The 26,710-nt window shown below is 35.3% G+C and overlaps 1 protein-coding gene across 1 annotated transcript in view; it reads left to right on the top strand.

The window, feature by feature from the left end:
- GPM6A (glycoprotein M6A) overlaps nucleotides 1-26,710 on the top strand; it is a 123,215-nt gene that overhangs the window by 63,494 nt on the left and 33,011 nt on the right. Inside the window, 1 exon segment of the mRNA XM_075041790.1 lies at nucleotides 20,597-20,789. Coding sequence (XP_074897891.1) covers nucleotides 20,597-20,789 — 193 coding nt within the window.

The following is a 26,710-nucleotide window of genomic DNA, read 5'->3' on the forward strand; positions in this document are numbered from 1 at the left end:
CTAGATCATACAGCTCCTAGAGACTTTCAGTACAGTACATCTCTCTTACCAACAATTGTCACACAAATGCCTATGGCTAAAACACGGTACAGTGAAAGACGAGTATAGATTTGGAAATGCAAACTGCAGAATAGAAATAAGTTCTAACACTTGAACTGATTTTGACAAGTGGTAAGTATATATTTTGTGGCCAATGTCCCTGTAAGCTTGTTTCTCATTTACTGAGACAATGATGTTGCATGATTTTTGCTAGAAGATTCTTAAAACTTTTTTTTTTTTCCCTACACAAGAGAGCTCGCAGCACATTAGCTTTTCCTAGTTGCTTTGCTTAATATTTGGAACCTCTTAAAGATAGAATTTACTTTGAAACGTTATTTTAGATACCAATAATAATAATGGTTCTGCAATGTCAACACTGTTCTACTCCAAATTGTGACTTAAGACAAGTTAGCTTTGTGTTTGTTCCAGTTGGTGTCATTGTTTTAATGACCTTATTTTTATGTAACTTCTGCATTCATATTTGTCTTGTCTTTGTAACACTAGTGCGCTGATGACTGCAGAAATAGTCTTCTCTTGAGGACCTGTAATGCGTTGTTGATGACCTTTAAAATACCTGGTCTCTGTTGGATAGTAGTCAACTGAAGATTTTCTTTATTCCTCACAAAAGACATTTGTAGAGGTTTCCAGAATGCAAACCAGAAATAACACCTATTACCCCTTTTTTGTGTGACCTGGAGAATAAAACATACGTATATGTTTCTACTGAGGAATTATAATACTTCTTTTCTTCTTTGCAAAAAGTATGTGAGTAAAATTTTGACTCAGAAGAAGTTAACTGGAACATACTCAGTGTTTTTTGAGGCCCATCTGGCACTGGACACCAGTGTAATGGTCATGAGAAGCCTTTTAGGCTGGGAATCCATATGTGTGACAGCATACCTTAACACCTCACCACAAATAAATATTGTACTAGACTCCCAGGCAGTGCACTGGCTGTTTACTCTGACAAAAATTGCATGTGGAGCAGAATGTGAACAAACATTTTGGTGATACTTAACTATCCTAACTTTAGGTCTGGGGGAGTGGGCATCATCTAGAAAATGAGCTGTCTTCTTTTTTTAGTGTAATTTTGAAGCTCATTGAGCCAGCACAGTTCTTCAGAAGCCTGTTGGTAGGAGTCTTTGAAGCTGTAGTAAGGTTTAAAATTAAAAAAACAACAACAAAAAAAAACCCACAAAAAACCTTCCTTCAGCAGAGCTGCAAATTGGTCCATGCTGAAATACCATCTGCTCTCCAAAAGAATGGATTTTTACTAGAATGCAGTATGTTTGGCTGAAGATGCACCCTGCCGTGTATTTTGCAGTTTTCCTTTGTTGTACTTGCCCTGCCACATTAGATGAGATGTATACTTGCAATCTGAAGGTATGCCAAAGTTTTAGAAGGATTCCTATGTTCCTTATCATCATCATCTAAAGTATTATATTGACCGTTTCATGTCTTTTTAGAGTGATTTTCCTCAGAAGATACCATTCAAGAAAACAGAACAAAGTCTTTTAAGGTCATTCAGATGAGCTCGTATAAACATTATTGCCATTTGTGCTTTGTGGAAGTGAGTGGTTTTCTGTCATTGGAGGAGGTATACTTGCAGATTCATTAGTTTATTTTTTTACCTAGCTTACTGGAACTTGTTGACAAAATGTTTTGCCAACATCCATGTTTTTGTGCTTTCCTAACCTGCAGAAAAGTTTATTTGCTTTGAGGGTCTGATGAAAATCATGCTGTTTGGGGCCTGTTTTGCTGTCCCTCTCTTGTCAGGACTCTAGGCATACAAAATCTAAATATTTTGCCAACGTAAGCAGAGTAAGCTGTCCATTAATTTAGAACTAAATGTTTAGAAAAAAATGAAAGTCTTCTATACTGACAGCAAATAAAAGTTTCTGTATGTTATGTTTGGCAGCTTATGGAAATGGGAATTTTTTTTTCTTTGCTTATCTCCCCGAGAAGAACTTCCCTTTATTGGGAAATTCATTCTCATAAAGCTATACAATTACTCATATGCAAATTGCTTTTTACTACATATGTGTCATTCTTCCATGGCTCCGAGTTCAAACACAGGCCAACTTACAAAAAACCCAGTTGTGAGTCTACGGATTCTAATAACGGGTTTCTGGAGGCCACTTTGTGTGATTATAGGTAATGTTTACTTTAGTTTATTCAGAAGGCCATTGGGCTACTTTCCTTCAGTGTCTCATTGAACTGCAGGAATATAATTCTCTGATTTCAGGAATGGGGTTCTTTCTCCTTTTGCACACATCATCCTTCCTCTGAGCCTCTTTTCACAAACAGTAATCAACAAAGTTATTTTTGATATTCTGAATTCACAGCCTTTGAAGTGTTTATAAAGTTAGTCTATCATGTTGCAGGAGAAGCATTTGTACTCTCAAAAATAACTAGCAGGTAATGCCTTAAACAAGACGAAAAAGTAGTGTCCATTTCATCTGTGTTGCCTTGGATCTTATATTACCTGGTTTCTTGGTTTACTTAAGGACTCCTTCAATTTCTGCTTTAGGTACTGAAATCCTGTTCAAAGGTCTATGTAAATAGTGAGAGATTTTACTCAGACTCTTCAATGGTCTGTAAAGCTGAGTCCACTGGAAGTGGCCCGAGTTTTCATATTTCCAAGTCTGATGAATAAATTTTGGTAGTGTTTCCCATGCAGAAAAGCAAATAAGAAGATTTTTTTTTTTTTTTTTCATACAACTTTGGCTATGTAAACCTTCTCTTGGTGTGTAATGTTGAAATAAGGATAAGCAAAGCTATATGAGAAATTATGTAACTGTAAAAGAAAGAAGTTGCCTCTAGCTTCTATATGTGTCTGTGTGCTCAATATGGAAGCTAGCCAGTAATGTCTGTTTGGAGTCTTTTGGGTGTTACATTTAAGGTAATCTGGTAGCATTGCTGTTACTCTAAATATTTATACTTTAATATCCTCAGCAAGTGCACAGCTGCCTCCCTGACCATCCGTCCTGCAGCTATGCTGAGATTTGCCCACCAGGAATTGTCTAGCTGTTCAAAAAGCAACCCTACTCGCTGTGTTCAGTGAGTTTTGTGAGCTGCGCAAGGGAATCATTTACTGCAAATTGATTTTTTTTTTTTCCCATCATCTCTTTGGATGAATTCTGCTAGGCCAGGAAGCAGATCAAAATCCCTGGAGGCAGGTGAATTCTTGTTCCCTGTGCTAGTGGCTATAACCTAGCCTTATTACAATTAATCTGTGATTGAAAAGCAATTGGCAAAAACCTGTCTGAGATTGCATGTAATGTACTGATATGCTCCTTGAATTAAAATGGAATTGAATATCAGATTTTATTTTTTATGAGAATGCAGTGGAGTCACTAACAGTGATCTGTGCATAATTTCAGAAATTTCCCATGATATTTATCTGCAGCATGTGGAATTAGAGTCAATTATAGTTGTTACAACAGCAGTTAGAGCACTTTTCGTAGTGCTCCCTGATGATGTTTGCCTGCAGCTCCGGAATCTTCACGTAGGAAAGAGATCATTGGCTTTGGAGACAATTTTCATGCATTCTTCTGCACTCAGGCGCTGTTAGATCTGGCTGTGTGTATGAAAAAGACTAAAGGATTTGTCTTTAGTAAACTAGGGAAACAGCATGATAAATCCATACTAACAGTGTTGCAATGTTATCAGCAAAGTATGTATGATTCAAATATTTTTATCGTAACATTTTATGCATGAGCTGTTTGCAGCTCACTCATGTTTCATATGTCTTAGCAAACAGAGAAATTTGTAAATTTCCATGTTGGATAATATCCTGTTCATAAAATGGAAATTCTCAAATCAACATTGTTTCAAAAAATTATATAGAAAATTTGTGTCCTGGTTTCTGTTGTCTTCTATGACATTTGGTTGCAAACTTTCATCAAAATGTGAATGCCATTAATTTGCATTTTTCTCTTACGCATAGTTAATCAGTTAATCTTCAGCTTGGTGGTATGCTTTCAGTGCTGTTGACATCTGAATAGCTAGAGGTGACTTAAAATTCAGTATTTTAGTCTATTTCATTTCACATACATTGAGGATTTGGTCTGCAAAACAGCTCTCTTCCAAATCCTTGAGTACCTCCCTATATGATGTATAGGGCGCTCAGGTTTTTTTCTGTGTTGCACAAAAAGAGTCCACATACTTGGCAAGTGAATCAGAATAAGCTTGTATGGGATCCAGCTAATATATGTAATTACAAATTAAAAGTTCAGTACTCTTCAAGTACCTCCAGGCAGAACAGGTAATGCAAGAGGCAAAGTAGCAAGATTATCTTAATCTTGATACTTTGTTCAGAAGTCATCCCAGAAAACCAGCAATGGATAATTACATAATGAACCAAAGTCTGTCCTTGTCTTGTTTTCTCAATGTCTTAAAATACAACTAGTATGAATTGGGCACTCTGTATACAACCTTTCTATCCTGAAACAGCTCAAGTTTTGAAATCTCAGTGTCTTTTATACATTGTTAATTCAGAGAAATCACTTGGCTTTATCAAGTACTTCCTTGCGTGTATTTTATTTTAATTTTGGCTTTATTTAGATCTCCTTTAATATAAAAATAATTTTAAAAGAAAAATAGCTTAAATTCAGACATCCATTTGAAAATGCTAAAACATTTTAAACAACAACAACAGAAATAACTTTGAAAATCTGTGAAAATCATAAATTCCCTTGCAACAGATTATTTTTAATGAACAACATTTTCAGGAATGATTGGTGTGGGGGGTGAAAGCGTTGCTCAAAGTAGGTCTTAAGGTAGTCAAAATTCCTTCTTGCCAGACTGTACAGCTCTGTGCAATTCCTCCGCTACCTCCAAAAGAAGTCTAGTGGCAGTCAAAATAAATGGATTCTTTACTTGCAGTTTGTATGGATGGTATTAGGTCACAAGAGTGGCTGATTCTTTCATTATCAAAATTTTATCTGTATTGCAATTGTGGGTATCCTGACCGTGGCCTCTTATCACACTGCAGCAGCTGTTGAGTGCAACGCAGCTTTGTTCTCGTATGTAAGCAAGGAGTTTCCCCTGTAAATGTCGGTGAAGGTGTGTGCCTGGAGTAATGATGCTGCAAAGGCATACATGAGATCCCAGATGGAAGGACTCATCTTTGCATTCCCAAACCTAGACATAATTGCCATAGACATTAAAGTTGACACAGCAGAAAAGACAAATTCTCCAGTTGCTTTTAAAAAAACCCAGAGTTTAACCTAAATTAAGTTATATAAATACTTATGGATAAGCATGGTGTAGATATGTACAGATAAATATCTTTTACATTAACAATTTTCTTCAAATGTGCTTGCCTTTGATTTTTTTTTTTGTCTCAAACCCTTTCATCTGTTGACCTTTTCACTTTTGTGGTTTTTTTATTTCCCAGGAGTAAAATATATCCCTCTTAGCATAATGTTACAATGAAGAGGCTGTACAGGACCTCAATAAGACTTCCTGAGACCGTGACCTTTTTTAAATACTAAAAGGCTTACTTCCAGAGGTAACTGTGCTAACCTAATTAAATTAGTGCACAAAGGCTGCAATGGATTAATTCTGACATCTTCACATTTTAAAAAGATAGTGGTTTACAACTGCTTTATCAAATAGGAGTTAATGTTATTTAGTTCATGTTTACTGAATGAGTAAGGAGACTTCTAAGTTGAAGATAATAAAATGAAAACAGATTTAATATTCACCAAGTAGTATTTGACCATAGTCACCACGGGACTTATAACAGCAATGTTAGGTAAAAATCACTGCTGTAAAAAAGAAAAATGCCTGTTCCTAAAGCAGCTGTTGTTCACTTTCTGTAGTGACCTTGCTTTAAATCAGCAGTATATTTGATAAAATATTATATTAGAAAGTTTATAAGCTCAAACCTTTTGAGAGTATGAGAAAAATCTTCTGTATCTCAAAGACAGACTAGCACACTACCTAGAAATTTTCTTTGGCTAACAATAATAAAATAACTACAAATCTTTTAAATAAGGAAAATCCAATACAAATCATACATATTATAAATAGAATTTAAAAGACTTTGTTGTCACTGCCAAAGTCCTAATACTTTTGTGAAATTTTCTTTTGAACTTGTTTTATTATATTTTTAGTTTCTTTCTAAATATGATATATTGGCTTCTTGATTTTTGCTTTGTTTTGTTTGGTTTCTTTTTCTGGAACTGCTTGAGTGAAATAATTTATGGGAAGATGGATATTTCTGGCTGTGAAATGTGAGATTAGAGAGCATCCCCTCACAGTGGCGTAACTGTGAAGAACTACAGAGCTCTCCTGCTGTAGAGCAAACCAGCAGAACAGGAGATATGTAATAAATGAAAGCTAGTCATCGTGGATTGTAGCTTCTGGGCACTGCTTTTTTTATTTCAGGATTGACCTGTCGTTTTCTATTTCATGTATAAGGTTTCCTTTCCTTGGTATTTGGAATTTGGGAAAAAGAATAAAAGTTGCAATAATAAAACATTCTAAAGACAGCATAAACCATACTTAACTACTGCAGGCATTTCCCACTTTAGACAAGGGGATTGGAAGATTCAACTGGTGGAGGATGAAACTATATCTATTCAGGCTATCCGTATATTGCTGAGTTTCATGTAGTTTTGTAATTTCATATTTTGAGCAAATCACCTGTAGATATGTTTCATTCTGCATCATTTGAAACCCATAAATTAATACTTCATTTCTTTCTAAAAAGCTATTAAACTGTAAGTTACAGTCTTAGTGCAATTTTAGGTAAGGGTTAGGTTGTATAGGAGGTATTTTGGCTTCTTGTAGCTGGTCTTGCTTGGCCTCATAATTGAAGTTTGAAAAAAAAACATTTGTAGGATAAAAATGTTAAATGGCAGCTTTACTTTTATTTTTAGCATGTTTCCAACTTTTTATTGCCTTTTCTTTTTCACAGATCTATTCTTGCTTTGTCATGTACCTGTCTTAAAAATAGTTCCCTAACCCTAGATATCTGGGAGGAAAAAAAAGCCTGTGATACATAATAATTATATTTCATGTTCTGTACTCTTGAAGGACTCTTTGCAGTGTTACCTGTTACCTCCCCATACTTCAGTTTATCTTAGCTAAGAAAATAAGCCTTGCTTCTAGGTCAAAAGGTTCAAGAAAGCAAAGAATTAGTAGAACTTTCTAATTTTGTGCAGCAATCATCCTTCCAAAAAATAATTATTTTTTTTTTTATTGAAGAAAGACTTAGTGGCAAAAGACCCCATCCCTCTATAAAAGAGGAAGGGGACAGGATATCTAAATAGAAAAGTTATTAAGATTTATTAGTGACTTTCAGCATCCTATCTAGATTGACTTTTGACTAGACTATAAACTTCAATGAAAATAATTGTAACTAAGTATCTTACAGATGAACTTTTGTGAAACTGGAAAGAAAGCAGTCTTTCATGGCAAAGCAGCAGTTGAGTAAGAGTAATATGAAACATGATTTCAGAGTCTGTGTTTTTAAAATGGAATTTTCTTGTCTGCCTCTCATATATTAGTTGTAAATGTCTTTTAGTATTTTAATATAGGAGAATAAATGCTTTTTCCACTTTATGCAGAGAGTGAAAATGAAATGCATGCTTAATGCAGATTGGTCTTTCACTAGATTCTAATGTGTCTGGTTGAGAGTCATTTTCCTTGATACAGTTATTCATTCCTTTACTCTAAAAATTGTCACTTCACTGAATACTTGCTGAGATTTCTGTTCCTGATGGAGTCAGTAATAAATGGTGTTTAACTCTAGTGGGAGATGGCTTAGGTTTTAAATATATGGTCTTTTTGAAGCCAATAGAAGTTGGCTACTACAGATGTTTCTGTTCAAAAGAAGTACATAACTTGAGGTCTTGGTAGAATTAATGTTAATGACTCAGTTCCAGTAAAAAATATTCAGTTTGATATCATTAAGATTATTAGTTGTAGGCTTGGAAGAGTATGTAACATACTGGTCCACAGAGACTTTGCTTATGACCTATATCCTTAAAGTTGTTACCAATGAAAACAGTGAATGTTTAAACGCACTGAGTAAATGATACCTATAAATTATTTATTCTAAGCTCATTAACAAACACTTCTGTTTCTGTTTTATTTATGTCTGCAAAACTGCTTATTGATAGATTCATAGGTTTGTGTTTTTAAATGGGATTGAGGGGTTAATTACTATATAAAGAAGTCTAAATAGTACATTTGAAAGTGTTATACATATTCACATATATATTTTGAAAAATATACAAGATGTCTTTCATTAGTTTCATGGAACAGTCTTCCTCATAACTAGTGAAGTCATGACTGGATTATTCAGATCATCCTGAAGGATGACCACTATATGCCCCACCATCATCTATTTCTTCATCTATTTTTCTTTCTGAGGTGTTGAAGTGACAGTCATATATAAAGTTATCTAATGCTTCTATTAAAAGATTATGGTTTTATTTCCAGACAGAAATATTCAGAATATTCAAAAATTCATACTGAAGCTTTCTATAATTCTTCTTTCTGCTACTTTAGTTGAAGTTATTCTACCCTTTTGGGTAGTAAATACATAGAAAACCTGTGCGTGTCTGTTTCATTGAGGAGTATCTCAGTGCCTTGGAGAGGGGTGGTGAAATTAGAACAAGGGTGGGGAGAGAAGGAGGTGACGCTGTGTTCCCACCGCTCATCCCCCAGAGCAGGGGAGCTTGCTCTCTCCCAGCTTTGAAGAGAAGAGCAAGATTATCTGCTTCGATTGTTTCTCAGGTAAATAGGTATTCAAGGGAATAAGAGTAGCCAGCATGAAGACAGCCTGAGGGTAAAGGGAGCAGATGAAGTCAAAGAGAGGCTTTTGAGATAAAAGTGATGTAAAACAGGAGGACATAGGATCAGAACTTGCATATGATATAGAATAAAGAGCAAGGGCTATGTAATGCCAAGTAAAAGAAAGTTTTAATTGCTACCCAGGATTTTTGAGTTCTAGGATTTCACTGCTATCAACTAACAGCTGTATAACCTACACACCCTATCCACTTCAGCAGTGAAAGGATTTGTAAGGCAAAAGAAATTATTTAAGGCAGCTGAATATTTGGTATTTTATTCATACACTTCTTGCCGCTATGTCCTGCACAGCTGCTGGAAAATTTCTTGAGATCAAAGTATTCACAACTTACCTCTAATTGTATTTTTGTCATTTCTGAGTGCTAAGTACACACAATTGGAAATGACAACAGTAAAATGTGTTTTGATTATGTAAAGAGCTATATAAACGTAAGTATTCTGAGAAATCATATTAATGTTATTCTGAGTACCAAGCTGAAAAGTCACTTGGCAAATAACCTGTTCATTCCTCTGAAAAAAGGGGGAAGCTACCTTCTCTAGAACGAGGATGTTTAAAATCATAAATAACTTTTACATATGTAAGAGGTTTGTAGAACGTTCCAATTAAACAGATGAGTGCACAGAAAATTCATGGAGGAATATTCTCTGAGTTTGCAAGATTTGGATAATGCACTAAAAAAAGAAAAAAGATATGGCTTAAAGCCCAGTGTAACTCAGTCTATTTGTGAATGAGAAAAAATTACTGCAGAATTATGTTTCCGTACATGCTTTGTAGTAGTTTTCCATTTGAGAGAAATAGCTCTGTTCAAGGCTGAGGAGAAGGACTGAGGGACTGATTCTATGAACTCTAGGTGAGAGGAATGAAAAGGATACTTATTTTCTAGTTTTATGATCCATGGCATTGTCATTCCCTTTATAAATGAGAGTACTAGATGTTGCATAGAATTAGCGTTCTTACAAACTGTTATTGTTTCCAGCAGATCAAAAACATAATTATAAACATCTATAATAATTTCAATCATCATCTATGCATTATTGATATATATAACATGTTTATATCCTATTTATTAACAATAATGAATTGTTAATTTATTTAATGTACAAAACTTAGATACACGATATATAAAGCACATGTAATGGGCAAACCATTTGAATTAATTGACCAAATTCTTCTTTATTTGTATCACATTTGTGCAACTAGTTTGTTTCATTCCTGTCACTTTAGCTTTAGAGTGATTTTGAAGCTGACAAATGTTGTCTGTGTTAAATCAGCCAGCAGGGTTTTTTTTAAGATTACAAAGATTGACTGTATTATGCCTGACTGATTTGTATTTCAAGCAGCGACTGCTCTGTGTCAGTAACTTTAATACTTATTAACTGCTAGATTAAGATTTGTGTCATTAAACAGCAATAAACCTAATGTACTGAAGAGTCTATAACAGCTAATCACAACACAGTTTTCTGTACATTGTCATAATCATCACTGTCCCACAAATATGAGTATTTGTGTTCGTAGTTTCATTCAAAGGTGTGAATGTGTAAGTTTTCGCATGTATATATGTAAAATATTTTAATCAATACTCTGTCTGAAAAAATTGCATTACTTTACATTGCCAGCTGTAACAGTACCTGTAAAAAGAGATAATCTTCTCAAGCATGTACAGATCCCTCTTCCAATGTTTTCACTTAATAATCAGTTCCTCTCTCACCTGAACAGTACCCACCTGGACACAGATGAACAAAACCAGCATGGGCATTTATAATTATCACATATGTAAGGTTTTTTTACAAATGTGAACCAATGAAGATGTCATGTGTACTGTTGTCTAAAATTTGGTAAGAAAAGTCCAAGCCAGATTGTGTCCATTTTTATGATTGTTCCTTATATAGCACAGCCAGCTAAGATCTGACTCTTACTAGGTTTTGCAGTTACTTCTACAATGCAACTGTCAAACAATATAAGCAGGCTTAAGGAAAAACAGCAAAGATGGTTGAAAGGGCAAGGAGATGCGAAGTGGGCTTGACACACTAAGTAGTAAAAAAAACTTAACAGAAAGAACGAAAGAAAGGTATTGGCCTAAACCCATCCCTAAACTACTACTGCTTCCTCTCAGTTATATTAGTGGAAGTTAAATGCTTTCATAGATGTTTACCCAAGAAAACAATGAATTCAGGTATAGTGTGGAAATAATTGTGGTGTGATGCCACCTAGTTCTGTCTATCTGCCTCATATTCTGTATATTTTATTGAAGTTACAGTGTAAATTTGATTTTAAGTTGATGAGACAAGCCACATATTTGCAATCAACCACGTGCTCAATACCTTACTAAATGGAGCCTTGTGTAGGTACCTAAATAGTAACTGAGCCAATTTCTTTGACAAGTTGTGAGATGTGCAGCCAGGAGTTTTTGCTTAAATTAGTTCTTTGTTAGAATTACAATTGGCAGGGCTAGGAAAGGTGACACTGATACCTTAAAGGAAGCATATAGCATGCACGATGATCATTTACCTGTCCATCAAAGAAGAAAAAAATAAAGTGATGAAAAGAAAGGCTAGTTTCCTGTTGGACTGACAAAGCAAATGAGGTATTTTGCTCTAAAAATGTAGTTCCAGTCAGTCCAAGATAGCTTCCCTGTGCTGTTGAGAGCAATGGAGTGGGAAAGAGATGCAGCGTAGCTCTTTGGGATTTTGTGCAGCCTCTGCCAAAGCTTGGAATGTACCTTCACTATGTGAAATCTAGACCTTTGATCATGACTCATGATGAGACTTTACTGCCAAGCCACTGATTCTCTGCTGTCACAATAGCTTAGATTTGCATTCTGCTGAAAAGTACTGGTTGGGTGGATTGCCTCACAGTGCTCTTTTTATTAATGTATGATACCTAGCAATTCTCATCATTCATTAGAAAGTTATCCAGGTTTGATAAATGCCTTGGCAGAATACTTTGGTGTAACAGAGGAATTCAACAAGCTATTTGATCACCGATAAAAGAGTACAGTCCAGTATGCCAGAAAATGAATTTTTGTACTCCCACCATTAAGTATTGCTGAAGTATGACCAATGAAAGATGGGAGGAAATTATTGTATGTGCTGGTTAATTCAAATTTACTTTTTTAGATATATTCAACACATAAATTTTTCATTTCATTCTGTTCCATGCTGGACATTATAATAGAAGTGTGTGTGTGTATATATATATATGTATATATGTATATTTACCCATATCCACCTGTGTTTCACTTACCCAGGAAAAGAGGCTGTACGTAGCCCTTTTTTTTTTTCCCTCCAGATTTCATTGCAGTTAAGAAGGATGAACAAAACAGAAGCACATTTGTTATCTGTGAGATAAGTACATACCTATGACTCCTTATCTAGGAGAAAGAGGACTTCCTCTCACTTGCTGTTTAAGTTGCCATGCTATGTGCTTTGATGAGAATTAAAAATGTGTTTATTTATGTTAGATGTGTCTTCAAACTTAGTTGAAAACTGATTTTTAATATAATTTAGCTCAGATAGAAAATACGTCTTTAATTTGGCTTTGAAAGTTTATTTGACCAGGTGGTGGTAACACAGAAGTTATAGATCTCTCTGCCAGGTGGATTTGCAAAATAAAGTTGTTTGAATAGCTTGGTGTTATTCTATTGCAGGCTTCTTGAAATAATATTTCTTCTCTTTGGCTAAGTAGCATATTTCATATTACTACCACTGTGCATTAAAGCTGTGAATTATTTGGAACCCATTTCAGCAATCCATTTGAGATTTAATACCTTGACAATAACTGAAGAAATGTGTTCAATGCATATGATGAAAATGGAAATCTAAATTATATTTGTGATGTAGAAGGTACCATGATGGATTATTAGTGATCTTGCTGAATTAAGTTTTTTCTCTAGTGAATGCAGTTTTTTAAACATTACAATTTGAAATGGAGTTTTGAGTGCTTAATAAAAACAAAGGACAGTTCTGGATGAAATAATAGCTAATTTTAAGCAGTGTACAAAAATTACAAACTCTGTTTGCCTTGTTCAGTTTTAATTATTATTGTTATCCATTAGTCAGAACAAGAGAGTATCAGTACGAGTAAGGGAGGGATGGATTTTGTGTCATGTACTGTATTTTATTACAATGCCATGTAATCTACAGATCCCCATACTTCAAATGAAAATAATGATGAACAGAAAGAACTTTATGATTTGTATATGCACTAAAAATAAAAATGGTGTTCGTAAATGAATTTCTGAAGCAGGTCTTTGAAGGTCATAGTAGTTTTCATTGAAAAACATGCTTTACTGTGCATTTTTCTATTTTAACAAATATTGGTGCTGCTACAAGAGGTTTTGCAAACTTCAAAGAAAAAAACAACCAACTTGCATTCCATGAGACATTTGAACTCACATTGGACTACTGACCTAAACTGGTATTACAATTCTAAAATTTCTAACTAAAATTTCTCAAAGAATTGACTTAAATTAGTTTAGAAAAAAGCTTTTTACAACAATGTATCTGTAAGTCTGTACTTTCCTAGTACAAGTGCAGAACAATCTTATACTGATACAGGGTAGAGTAAATAAGCAGTTGGTTATTTTAATTTTATTTTTGTGAGCCTACTAAGAAAAAAATGCTAGGTAGAACTGAGCTGAATTAAGCTAGGTTGCTTACCTTTGGACCACTCTATTCCTTTTGCTTTAATGACTGCAGACAAGTTTCCAAATATTTTCTGGAATTCAAATTATTCTGAAGGACCAAATATTTCACCTTTACTGCTTCAATTTCAACTATTTCAGCATTTAGCCTCATAAGAAGACATCAGCTCTTAAAAATAGCAATAAAATTGTACATCTTTTGTCACTAAAGGATTCTTCATATACACATTCAGTTTGTGCAGTCTCTTAAGGTTCCATTTTCAGACCACTTTATTACACTTATGTAATTTTTCTTTTAATTTTTGTTTTGAAACATCTTTTAAGTATTTTGTAAATTTCTTGTGTTGCTGAAAGTTCTGTGTATAACCTGAAGACAAAATGTAGTAGTAAATCTGATGGAAAATTGTGGCTTTTTATGCTGCAATATTATCTTAATTATTGTTGGGCTGTGTGGAGCCTACCTACGTGGGGACTTTCCATGTCCATGGTGAGATAATCCCAGTATCATTCAAATTAGTCATATTCTTTTGATGACTGAAGCTTTCTATAAGTTAGAGAATCAGAGCACGGTCAGTTGGGATGGGTGTTGCAAAGGTAAATCTTTTGTTCCTTTTTTGTTATTGGATGAGTTGTGTGAAGTTATATTTCTACTGAGGGAGAATTTTGGATGCCTGAGACCTTACAGAGAGGCTTCTGGTTGCAGATTGCTGAGATGTTGATCCTTCATATAATTCCCCTGGGTAACAAAGTTATCCTAACCATTTCAATTTAATTCAAGAAATTCTGCATCTAAATAAGCAAAAGTCTTTTTACAATTCCTCTTAGCCTTGGTCCCATGTTCAGTACAGTGACTGATGCAATGAACTGCAGAATGACTGTAAAGGCCTAAAGTATAACATTTTGAATTTTGATATTAGCTGATTTCTGATTAGCTAACATCTAGTCATGCTGTGAAGATAACAAGTCAAAGTAGATCCAGTAATGATGCAGAATTTAATGTGTAAGAGGATACCTGCATATTGTTTTGTATTTTCTTGCAATTAGTTGGCCTTTTTCCTGAAAATCCTTTTGAGATTTTCTGTGGGCCTTGTTCTTGGTCTTCTGCATATCACATTGCTTATAACAGTTTAATCAAAATCCTGTGTTAATTATTTATTTTTCCACTGTAGTCTTAGCAGCCAGGATCTCAGAATTAATTTTGTGGTAAAAGTAATTTTTGTTGCTTGATAGGTAATTCTGTAATAGTAAACATTCTCATAGAAAGCTAATTTAAAGGAGAAATCATCTTCTAAACAAGACTAAGAAAGGTACTTTAGTTGTTAGTGTTTGGTATAGAAAGGTGATAAAGTTTTCTTTATTGGTAGAGGATGCGAGCAGAGTGGGGACGTATCCCATGAAAGACCCTGGAACACGGTTAGAAGGCAATCACGTGGGATGTGTATGCAGCACTTCCTGAACAGGTTTTCCAGATCACAGTACAAGGATGATCTTTGCTGATTAATTCCCAAATGTTGCTTCCCCTTATCTGCAGCTTTGTAAACCACATCTCAAATGTCTTGTGTCTTCTGTACTTGGGACAATATGAAGGGAGCCGGATTGCTTCTGCCTGTTGCTCTGCTGTGATGCCTTGGAGAACAGATTCAGATCAGGAAGTCATGCTACGTGTTGAATAATTTGGGGCTTTTTTGGTACCAGATCTAAGTAAAATGTGTTGCTTTTTGTTCAGTACTATGTGTTCTGATGGATGTATTTATCAGTTAAAATATTACATAACAGTAGCTTGCCTTCATGAGGTTAAGACTAGCTTAATAAAATTCCGAACTAAATCTGCATGTTTCATGATGGTCTCTGAAACTGTATTTGAGTTGATTGGCCGTGAAAGCTGTGTGACAAGTGCTACAAATTCAGATATGAAAAAATGCATGCCTAGCCAGGCATGGAAGGCACAGAAGATTTTCTTATTTTGTTTTCCATTTCAAGTTTATGTAGGTCTCTTGCATTTTATTTGGGCTCTGCTGTCCTGTCTCCTAATATTAGACAGAAAAATCTTTAAAAAAATAAGTTAAGAAAAAATGTCATTAAAATGTTATATGATCTTCAGAGGTGCTTATTCCCATTGGAGGTGTAATTATGTGTGATTAATCAGTAATACATTGGAGATGTAGTTATCTGTGATTAATCATCCTAGATGTTCTGGCTGAGTATACATTGTAAAGGAGGAATAAAGCAAACACAGAAAATTCTTCTATATTCTTTGTGTTTATTTTGTATTTTTTTTTTATATATTTTTAAAAATCTTTTTTCTACATGTTAATTTTTCCATAGAAATCTGGGGTGGATGAGTTTTCTTAACAGTTTATGTAAAAGGCAGTAGCATAATTGGATTCTGAAACTGGTTCTGGTATCATTGATTTAAACTGCACTTTCACAGACTTATGTGGCAAGAGGTACAGGTCTTGAATCTCTCTCTCTCTCTTTTTCTTTTTCTTTTTTTTTTTTAATTTTTTTTTAAAAATTTTTTTAAATGCACTGGCCAGAAATGTATTGTGTTTTATTTGTCAGTTATATGTCCTGATCTGCACTGAGGAGAAAATATATTGCTAACACACAATGAAATGATTGTGGCGGTGCAATTTGTGGGCATAATTAGCATGTAAATCAGAAGGACAACTTCTGCTTCTGCTCAAGATCTAACTCTTTTGCCTTTTTAATGTAGAAAAGAGATTGTATAAACAGACAAGGCCAACTTATGTTTGGTTGGTGCACTTGGAGATATGTTAGAAAACTTGCACCCAAAAGCAGCATAAACTAGAAGAGGTGTGCAGAGATTTGCCTGCATAAGTAATGCCTTACAAGCCTTTTAAAGCAGAAGTTTATATACCTACATCAAGAGTATTTCTGATATAGACAGTAATAATTGTACTAAGAGGAGCAGAGGTAGTTGTGAGATCTTTGCTGACCGGCAGGTGGATGTATGTAATGCAGTGTTAATGTGCACTATTTTGATAGCTGAATATAGCCAGTATTTGGAGTTTATTTTATCCATGTAAAATAAAATTCCTTGTCTTGTCATCTTCTATGTATTTCTTTCATTACTACATTTTCTCTATGGAATGATTTATAATAAAATAAAAAAAGAACAGTATAGTTCTTAATGTTGAAAGCTACAAAGAAGAATACCGTTTTGGATTACTTCCTATGGTTTACGTAAAAATACATGGTCCCAGCAGATCTAGATTTTTATGTGAGGGAAAATATTGGTAAACATAAGCAAAATAAGGACAGCAAATGCTGAATTATATTGCACAAGGGTGTTGTGCAGGCTTATTGAGCAGAGTGAACTGTTTGAAAAGTACTGAAACCTGTATTTGCAGATGTAAACAAATATCAAAGGAGCATACAGTCTTTTTTATCTTTCATAGTAATTACTTCTGTGGCTGTATGTTTTAACTGCATTGTGAAGATGGTGTTCAGAGTTGTGAATGACTGCCTGTCTCACAGAGACATATAGACACATTGCACAGCTGAGTCACATTCTGTACCAGTGGTTCAATATCATTGTGCAAGTTAAAATAGCATTTCTATTGTTCTGTTATTAAACAGCTGTTTTCACATTCTGAACGGTTGAAGGAAAAGAGAATTGAAGCAAGTGTTACTTACAGCACATCACCTTCTGTGGTGTATGAATGATGTGTGATACCCATTTTAAAATCTTTGTCCTGATTCACTGATTTTCTTTAGTTTTGAGTTGATTTGACAACACTGAAAACTCGAGAGTTACTCATGAAGTGAATAGTGAGAAAGGTAGTAGGCCAATGGAAGAGCTGAGTAAATGAGCAATACCCGATTATGCGAAAATTTTGTGTGGCTGGAGGAATTTTTTTCAAATAATTTTCTATGAGTGGGAAAGTATTGAATTGCTAAAATATACTACTATTAAAAGCTTCCCTCAAAAGCTTCTAAGCATGAACAGTTTTAATGTTAGAGAGGAACAGAAGCACTTTTTCTTCACAAACCATAAATCTGTTTCAGTTATTTTTCAAATTCTGAAACAATTTGAAAAAAAAAGGGATTTGTTTCTGATTAAATTTTTTCATTGTATCGCACCTTATTATACCTGTTATCACTTTATTTTGTTATACTGTTTTTGCTCTGCTATGCTATTTTACTGTATTGCATTGTTTCACTACAATAAAGCTGAAGTAATATCACTGACCCTGGATTTTGATGTAGTTTGTGACGTCTGAGCATGTGCTCAACTCTCACTGGACCTAGCAGGTGAGGTGCAGCAGCTTCAGGAGGTAGTGCACAGCCAGCTCTTTCCAGATAACAATACTCACACTATTAAATACAGCAGTTGTACGTGAGTGTGACCTTAATGAAATTTACTCCAGTTCAGACTACTAGCTATTTTTGTTCCTGTGTTGTCATTTCTTTAGCTTTCTCTCTTCCACTTAGCCTGTCTTGGAAGGCAAAAAAGAAATCTTTACAAAATCTCTCTTCTACCTCCCTGCCCCAAGCTATTGCAATGTTAAGAAACACTCCCTATAGTGCCTGTGTCCCTGTAAATACTTAGGTCTACCTTATTTTTTCATGTTTGACTTTACAGGCCCTCATACATCACTTCCATTATCACTCTACTGTCATCTCTCTTTTTACTTTTTCATATAATGCTGACAGTTGTACAGTGTTACTAGTTCCCTGAAGCTTTTTCTACTGTTAGTCCATGCTCAAAATGGCAATGGGCATTTTTTGATAAACTCTGATATCATGCAGCTATATATTTCCCTGCAGTCCTTGCTCAATGTATATATTTTCAATATGTATTTCTTATTTTTATTTAGATTATCCAGTGAAGGATCCTTTTCTAGTATTTTTGTAGGCTTTTAAACACTGAGAAATTAACTACAGTTATTGTTAAGGGTAATCTTAGAAAACAGGACTGAAGAAATTTTAAGTGATTTCCTGTATTTATCTGCATACAGAATTAGTTACTCCCAAAGCATTTATATATTTTCCTAGTCTGTTCCTAAGACCTCCTACTGAGGGAAAGCCCACAGACTTCCTGGGTATTAACCCCCATAGTCTAACAATTACTGAAGAAAGACACAAAATGATCACTGGACATTCAAAGCCCTGTGCTGCTGAATAGGAAAGCTGCCTACTGTCAGTACAGTAGGATGACATGAATTGAAAGAAGGGCATGTTCTTCAGCCAGTGTCATATGGGCCTAGAGAGGGAAAAATATAAAATGCTGTTACTAGAGTATTGGAAGGGTGGAAGGTGTTACACCCATGCAGGTCTGTGATGGCTGCTGGAGGTGGGTGACTTGTACAACAGGTTCCTTAGTAAGGCTTTGGCAGCAGTTTAAGTATGTTCATTTATACATTTTACATTTGGTATTTTACAGTTGTCTGTTATACAGTAATTTGTCCTTAAACAAAAGTAGTCTCAAGCTATATCTTTCTATTTTTATACAACTAGCATACATGGTTGGGAATTACTCCAATTTTTGAAGTCTCTTTGTCTTGTATGTGTTTAGTATATTCATTTATATTTTTCTGACAGGAATTATCCAGCAGTTTAAATATTGCCTTTTGTAGTACCTATATTTACAAAATACCAATACAGGTTTCTTTTTAACTAAAATGTGTGTATGTTTGAAAATGGCTTAAACTGTTCTCTTCAGAGAATCTTGTGTATAAATAGCTGCTAAACATATATATATATGACAGATTGATATTTGTTCATTAAAAGCAGAAAATGAATGTTTGAACAGACAGAGGAAATTACTACTTTGGTTCTCCTGGCTAAAGGAAATAAGAACTTACTAACTTAAAGGACAAAATATGAAATTAACGTCTAAAGGCTATATGTACTTCAAGAAAAGTAGACATGCTTTCTTTAAAGAATGGCATTTTTGTGCCTCTTTTTTTTTTTTTCTTTCTTTTTTCTTTTTTTAATGTGTCTCTGGTACTCCTGTGATTTGGCATAGCTTAAAGCATTTGGAGTGTGTTAAAATATATTGACTCACACCTGTTGAACATCTTGTAAATAATTTTAAATTGGCTATTGTCTGTATAAGCATTTAAAATTTACAGGCCTCACCTTCTTTTCTATCCAAATCCTTTCTGGCATAAACTGATAATGCTTAGGAGAAAATAAAACTTCTGGCTACTGACTCAATGCATGTTTGCCTTCCGTCAGCCAGTGGTTCCTGCCTTCTCTGATCTTCCAGAAGGCAATAGGAAGGGCTCTACAGGGTGTAAAAGTCCTAATGGGAGTGGTGAGATTTGGGAGTCAGAGATGCTGCAGTCATGAAACTACTTGACAAACTAGGCAAGGTAGTGCCAGAAACTTGAGCACTCTTGCTGGGGAAAGGGTTTGTTGTGGAACTGGGCATCTGTTTAGACACTCTGATGGCTGCACAAAAGGTTGGCCTTGTATAACTCAAGAGTAATTGCCCTTACTTAAGAAACATTGCACAGGGTAGAATATATTGAGAGAAAATTCAACTTGTGTAATTGTTTCTACTTCTGTGCCTTTTTAGTGGATATCTTCATTTATTCTTGTGAGGTATTTGAGTGATGCACAAAGAATTGGTGCTATGGGCAGGAGCAATTCTGTTATCAGCACTATACAGATGGAAAAACGGAATAAACCTATGGTGATGGAAGGAAATGAAGTGGATATCCTCTTTCTGTGGTTTTCCTGTTATTGAGGATCCTCCTCAGTAATCCAATAGGTGAGCAATAGGAATTGTGAATATAGGTATAACCTAGGATTAACATTGTAACCTGCTCTGAATAAAAACATGAAGCTGTACAAGGAATTAATTGTTTTACATTTCATGTTAATCAGATGGCCTGTCTACGTTTAATAGGTCAAGTAGCAACTGAGAAAACTCAGAAGTTGAATTAACCTGTGTCCTTTCACAGATTTTCTGACGTTTATGGGTTGTTTTACTTAACCTAATCTCTCTTTGGCCTGAAGTCTTCAATTTCAAAAAGTGTTTCTCAAGAGCAAAATCTTTCTTTTTGCTTTCTTGATATAATATATTAACACACAACTTTATTTTCTTGTAGGGTGCTTTGAGTGTTGCATCAAATGCCTGGGAGGTATTCCCTATGCATCTTTGATTGCTACCATCCTGCTGTATGCTGGAGTTGCGCTGTTCTGTGGTTGTGGACATGAAGCACTTTCAGGAACTGTCAACATTCTGCAAACCTACTTTGAGATGACAAGAGCTGCAGGAGATGTTATTGATGTCTTTACCATGTAAGTTACTAGTTTCTTTTAATTGTTTCCTTTTAAAACTGCTGAAAAATTCCTCAGAGGATACAAATTTGACTGAAGAAAATTATGGAAAGAATGATTTGGATAAGTTCAGCAGATAAGGTTTTGACAGAGCTGATATTTTTACTATTTACAAGCAATTTGTAATGTTTTTTAATATCCCATAGTTACAATTTAATTTATTACTAAATATTACCTCATATAATATTGATGAATCTGTTCCATATATGGTTGCTTTTATGTTTTTTATCCTGGCATAATTTCTTTGCTGAAAAGTGTAAAAAAAACCAACCCCAAACTCTATGCTCTAAATAGATAAAGCAGGAGCATGTAACAAGTAACAGATTAGTTCTGGGAGTAAACACAATACAGAAGTAACTGAAGAGTTGTGCAGAACCCTGAAACTTGAAATGTCAAAACTCTATTGCTTCTGGTTTTCCTAGTATTCACCTGGTTTGAAGGTTTCATGCTTTACTATTCCTGAAAACCTATTTCTGGAAGGCCTTTTTTTGATGAGCATCTCCTTCCCTTTGGTAAATTAATTACATTTAACAAAGTAGTTTACTGAAATCTGAAATTAAATGATGTATTTTCTAATCTCTTTAAAATTGTCTCCTTAAAATATTATTTTCTTAGATATTTGAAATCCAAATTCTTATCTGGCTGCTAATGGTGGTAACCAAAGCTGAGGAATCCTATCCTCAAATTTGTAAACCTTGTCTTTCATCAATGTTGTTTGGAGAATTGAAGTGATTTGATTATCCATCAAAACACTGACCTCTTATCATGGATAGTTCCATGATAATGACACTTCAGTGCTTAGCAGACGTCAAAAAGCAAACCTGGGAAAATCATAGAGAAACAGAGGACACACTTATACCATTGTATAAATCAGTCTTTCATCCATATCATTAATACTGTGATCAATATTGGTGCCCCAAAGAAAGCAAAAAAGGATGGTTAGAGTTATAGAACAGAGGCTATATGGTTAAAAATTGAGTATAGTAGGACTCTTCAGTCTAGAAAGAAGGTGATTAAGAGCTGTTGGGCTAGAGGTCTGTAAATTCACAATGGGATAAGGTGCACAAGGTTAGATTGTCTTTCTCTTCCAGTACAGGAAGTTTGAAGTATCAGAGGAAACTAGTAGGCAGCAGGTTCAGAAAATGATGGTTCTTCAATTGTTGTATAGCAGACTTGTGAAGCTGGTTGTATACTGTGGATGCCAAAAGCTTATATGGGTTCAAGGGAGGACTGGATAACCTTGGAAAACAAATCCATTTATGGTTTCTAATGACATACAGACGTACCGAGCTTCAGAAGTCCCAGAAGCTAGAATGGCATTGGGGGTTAACCTGTCAACTTGCCTGCTCTTATATTGTTATATTCATTGTTTGAGATAGGAAAATGGACAAGATACATATTTGATTTGACTTGGTACCACTGTTTTCATGATAGCTAGAAACAGAATCTTGAATCTCTTAACTTGTGCAGTGCTACATTACCAGCATCTTTTCCAAAGCTTCTCTGTGAATGTTAGCTGTATTGTTTGTGGAATTAGTAGCCAGAAGGGAGAATGTACCAAATAAGTATGTCACTGCTATGCCATATCCAAATTTCTTCTTGGGACCAAGGAATTTAGATGCTCTTGTATGATAATATATTGAGTTGATGGGAAGTATGTGACTTCTGCTTTGCCATTTTGGCTTGTCATTTAGAATAATGGGTCTGACTTGACTTGGCGGCTAAGGTTCATTGTTATCCTGAATGAAAGATCAGTCATTTTATTAGACTCTAACTTATTTTATTAGTCCCTAGGAAGCCATTAGTGCAGAACAGCCACAAATCGATGCTTTCTCTCCATAGCAAGTTTTCCAGCTTCCCTCTGTCAAATACTTAAGTGAAAAAATCAGTCAGAAGACATAGTTCAAATGCATAGAATTCACTGGAAATGATTAAGGAACTGTAAAGGTGATTTTTATTTTTCTTGGCATTTATTGTTTGGCTTAGTAAGTAGCTTTTTTATTTGTTTGGGTTTTTTTCTTTACTTAACGATATACTAAACACAATTCTTTCCCTGGCAGACCTACTGGAATCAAAATTTCAGTTTATTCAGTTGTGAAAGATGTCTCTAAACTTATGTCTTAAAGGGAGAAGGAGCAAATATTTTGACTGAAAGCAGATGAGCCATTGCTTTTAACTGGATAAACTGTGTGATTCTGAAAGAAATTTGCACACATTAATTTCCTACCTGCTTAAGTAGGATTACTCTGCTTTTTAAAATAATTTTGTAGGGAGAAGAAATGCTCGATATTTTGTCACAATTATTGATTAACAGTTGGAGGTACAAAAGCCCTATGGTAATTATATTGCTTTGAAAGGCCAAAAAGCAGAAATAAAAAATATGTAAGTAGAAATAAGCAGTGCAGTGCATACCTTCTTAAAACTATACATGTTGAAATGGAAATAAAACCTAGTTGTTTTTTGTCCTGATTAGAAATAATAATAATTTAAAAATAAATAAATCTAGCAGTGTGCCCTATTAAATTATACTTTTTTAAGGTTATTTAAGACATTTTGGCTCTTAATGCTTCTAGTGCTGTGGAGAGTCTCAGGCTGACCTGGAGTCCGTCCTTCTGTGATAAATGTGCTAGGCGGATGCTGCAGTGGAGTGAAGTGTGTTAGATTCTGTTTAATCACGCTTATGGTTTCTGTCTATATTTTTATTAGCGCAGTGGATTTCAAATGTCATTCAGAATAAAAATCAATCCCTAACTGAGAGCTACTTATGTGGGTGGTAAGAGATAAGGGCTTTTTTTTAACTGTGCCCACAACTCTGTGTGTGTTCTGAACTCAAATAACACAACTCACAAGCCGGCCTGTATCTTTTATCTTTGTCAATACAGCTACTCAGCAGCAGAGGCCTGTAGAGAAAGTAGGGCATAATGAGGGCATAAACAAGATCTGAAATACTCTTTAAGTGCCTAAAATAAAAGCCAAAGTACCTAAATCCAACAAAGCCATTCAGAAATGTCCATACCAGTGTCCCTGAGGGCATCAACACCCCCGACTGTCCCTGCCTGGCCTTCCCTGGGCCCTCCCTTCAACCGGCCCAAGGTCCAGGACCCCATTTCAGCCCAGCCTGGGGCTCTCGGTCCCTCACCACAGGCTCAGCCGGCCATGGCGCTGGGGCTGCCCCGGCTGCTCCCTGGCTGCCCTTCTCCCTGGCTGGGGTGCTGGGATGGGCCCTGGCTGCCCTGTGGGCAACCCTCATCCCACATGGTGCCCTGATGCTTGGGGAGAGATGAACGAGTTAAGAACCTGCAATAGGCCCTGAAGTCCCCTTGGAGGGGGGTTCAGCCAAGAGCAGCAGCCCCATGGAACAGAAGAGACGGTCTCAGTGCTGGCTCTGCAGGGTGGACGTGGTCCCTGATTCCAGCTCCCCCAGACTCTTATCTGAGTTCAAATAATATATACCAGCTGCAGTTCATATCTGCTTTGGAAATACTAGTGAATAGCAGATATTCATAATTTTAAAAATGAAGAGCAAGTTTTGCAGCTGGTTTTAAAATTCCTTAAATGCCAGGCAGTTAAATCAATTTTCTCATATTTATAATTTTCTTTCCAAGTTAAAATATGGAATGATCATGGTCAATAATTCTGAAGGTATTGGAGACATCCTGGACAGATGCTGGGTGGGATAGAGATAGTGCTTTTATAGTAAAGGTTTACAGTAAAGAATGCTCTTTTGCTTGCTTGCCCTGAGGGGGGAAAAAACAAAATCAAATTTGGCCTGTAATAGGGTGCTAAAAACAATAGTTTCTAAAAAGTAACAATGATTTTTTTTTAAAAGGATTTTTTCTCAAAGTACTGGATTACAGCCTGACTTGAATTGCTTCAGGGTGACACAGGTAAAACAGATACACTAGACACCTGAAAACTAAAATAAATCAAATGTATTCAAATTCCTGAGAACACATACTGTACAGACAGGTATTCCTTATGGATGGAGCGTATCTTCAAAAATCACAAAGCTGAATGAGGTAGACTCTTCTCTCTTTACACAGTCATTTCTAAATCCATGAACATTTAATAAATCAAATGGTTATAAAAAACATTTGGAATTATCAATGAGTGACCTTTTTCTTGCGACTAACCACTAATTGTATTGCTTTCTGAATCACTTTTGTGAAACTTCATTCCCTATAGTCCCAGACTTCTTCACTATCAACATTATCACTGCTCTAACAGTAGCTGCTCCCCCCCCACTCCCCAAGTAAAGAAATGCCTGTTTGGGGACTTACTGTACAGAAGTCATAAGCTATTGTTTGCGATGTGGATTCTTTCAGTGGAGGTAGAGTAGTTATTTTAGTTTCTTGTGATTCAAAGGGATCCTAAGAAAATAAATATGGTGGTTTAAATTATCCTGAAAACTGCATTTATGGCATTTTAACTGTAAGAAGTGAACAGTTTATGTTGCCTACTTTGTCAGTTTAACAGCTCTGTAGGCTTCACTGAAACTGAGTAAGTAATCTGCTTGAGGCACATGTGGTATTCAGTCATTCTTCTAATAACTTAAACCACAGTGAATACTATATCTGCAAAGTACCGAGATTTGCTTACTTAATCACTGATTTTGCAAGATCCTGAAGTCAGCAGAAATAGATGTATGATTATCAAACATGTATTGTATGAGCTGGATTTTTATATTTTTCTGGTCTTTGGAACAAATTCCAGATGATTTTTAGGAAATCAGCAGCACAAGGTACATTGGGTATATTTCTCAACCGCATCTTTTCACAGTTCTTTCGCTTTAGTATGCAAGGCCAGTTAGTGCCATCTGTCACATGTTTGTGATATATAGGCCACGAAACAAGGGAATCACGCTCTTTGAGTGGAAAATGAAGAAATCTTCCTGATAGAAACATTAACAACATTTTCCTACTACAGTCAGAGCTAATTCAGGTTGTTGTAAATTTGCTTCCTTTTAAAGGTGTGAAACCAAATAGTAAACTAAGTGAAGTTATAATCTGTAAATCTGTTGTCACTGTCTTCTCTGTTGGGAGGGTCACAGACAGTCTACTGGAACCACCTTCTTACAGCTAAAAATTTCCTTCCTTTCAAAATGTGAAAGCCTGTGTTTCAGATGCTGTTGTGTCTAAGTTTGATGCTTGCTGATAACCTTTCTGTTAGTCAGTGTATAGTCATTGTTCATTAAAAGAATATTCTTTAGTAATATACATATGTATGTGCAACTGTTTTCTTTTGAGGGAAAAACAAAAGAGCATGTGTAGAAGCTTTTATATCCCCCCTCTTAGTGTTTGAAACCAGTGTTTTGAGAGGTAGATAAATGGATGTTATTCTGATCTTCTGCCATTCTTTGTTTTTGTTAGCTTTGCTGCTATCACAAGTTAAATATTGCTATCACAAGTTAAATATTGCTACCACTAAAAATATTACTGTTATAATTTATATCATTGCACTGATATTACTGGAATACTGTGAAAGGTATTACAATGAGACCTGTGGTAAAGGCAAGCTGATATGAAATACGATATTTATAAATATTTGCATTAGAAAATGTGGTGGTTCTGTTTTGGTCATGTAGTTAGTATGCAATAGTACTAATCCGGTTTTCCTTATACATGTTTGTTCTGTTACAAAAGCTTGGTGTTTTTTAGATTTAACCTTATGTTTTAAACACTATTTGTATTATGGGAAGCAAAACACGTAAGGGTCTGTATCAGGACAAGCAATTGCTAACTTACACAGGGCTGTGTCATAGTGTGTCTGGAAACAGCAACCATCCTAAAGAGCCCTGGCAGATGACCCCACTGGTTCTGTAAGGAGAAGATTCACCTGGGCAACAATTCAGCTATCAAAGCCTATGAACAGGAAGAAGAGGC

Source organism: Buteo buteo, chromosome 1 (genome assembly GCF_964188355.1).
Source record: "Buteo buteo chromosome 1, bButBut1.hap1.1, whole genome shotgun sequence".
Lineage (NCBI taxonomy): Eukaryota > Metazoa > Chordata > Aves > Accipitriformes > Accipitridae > Buteo > Buteo buteo.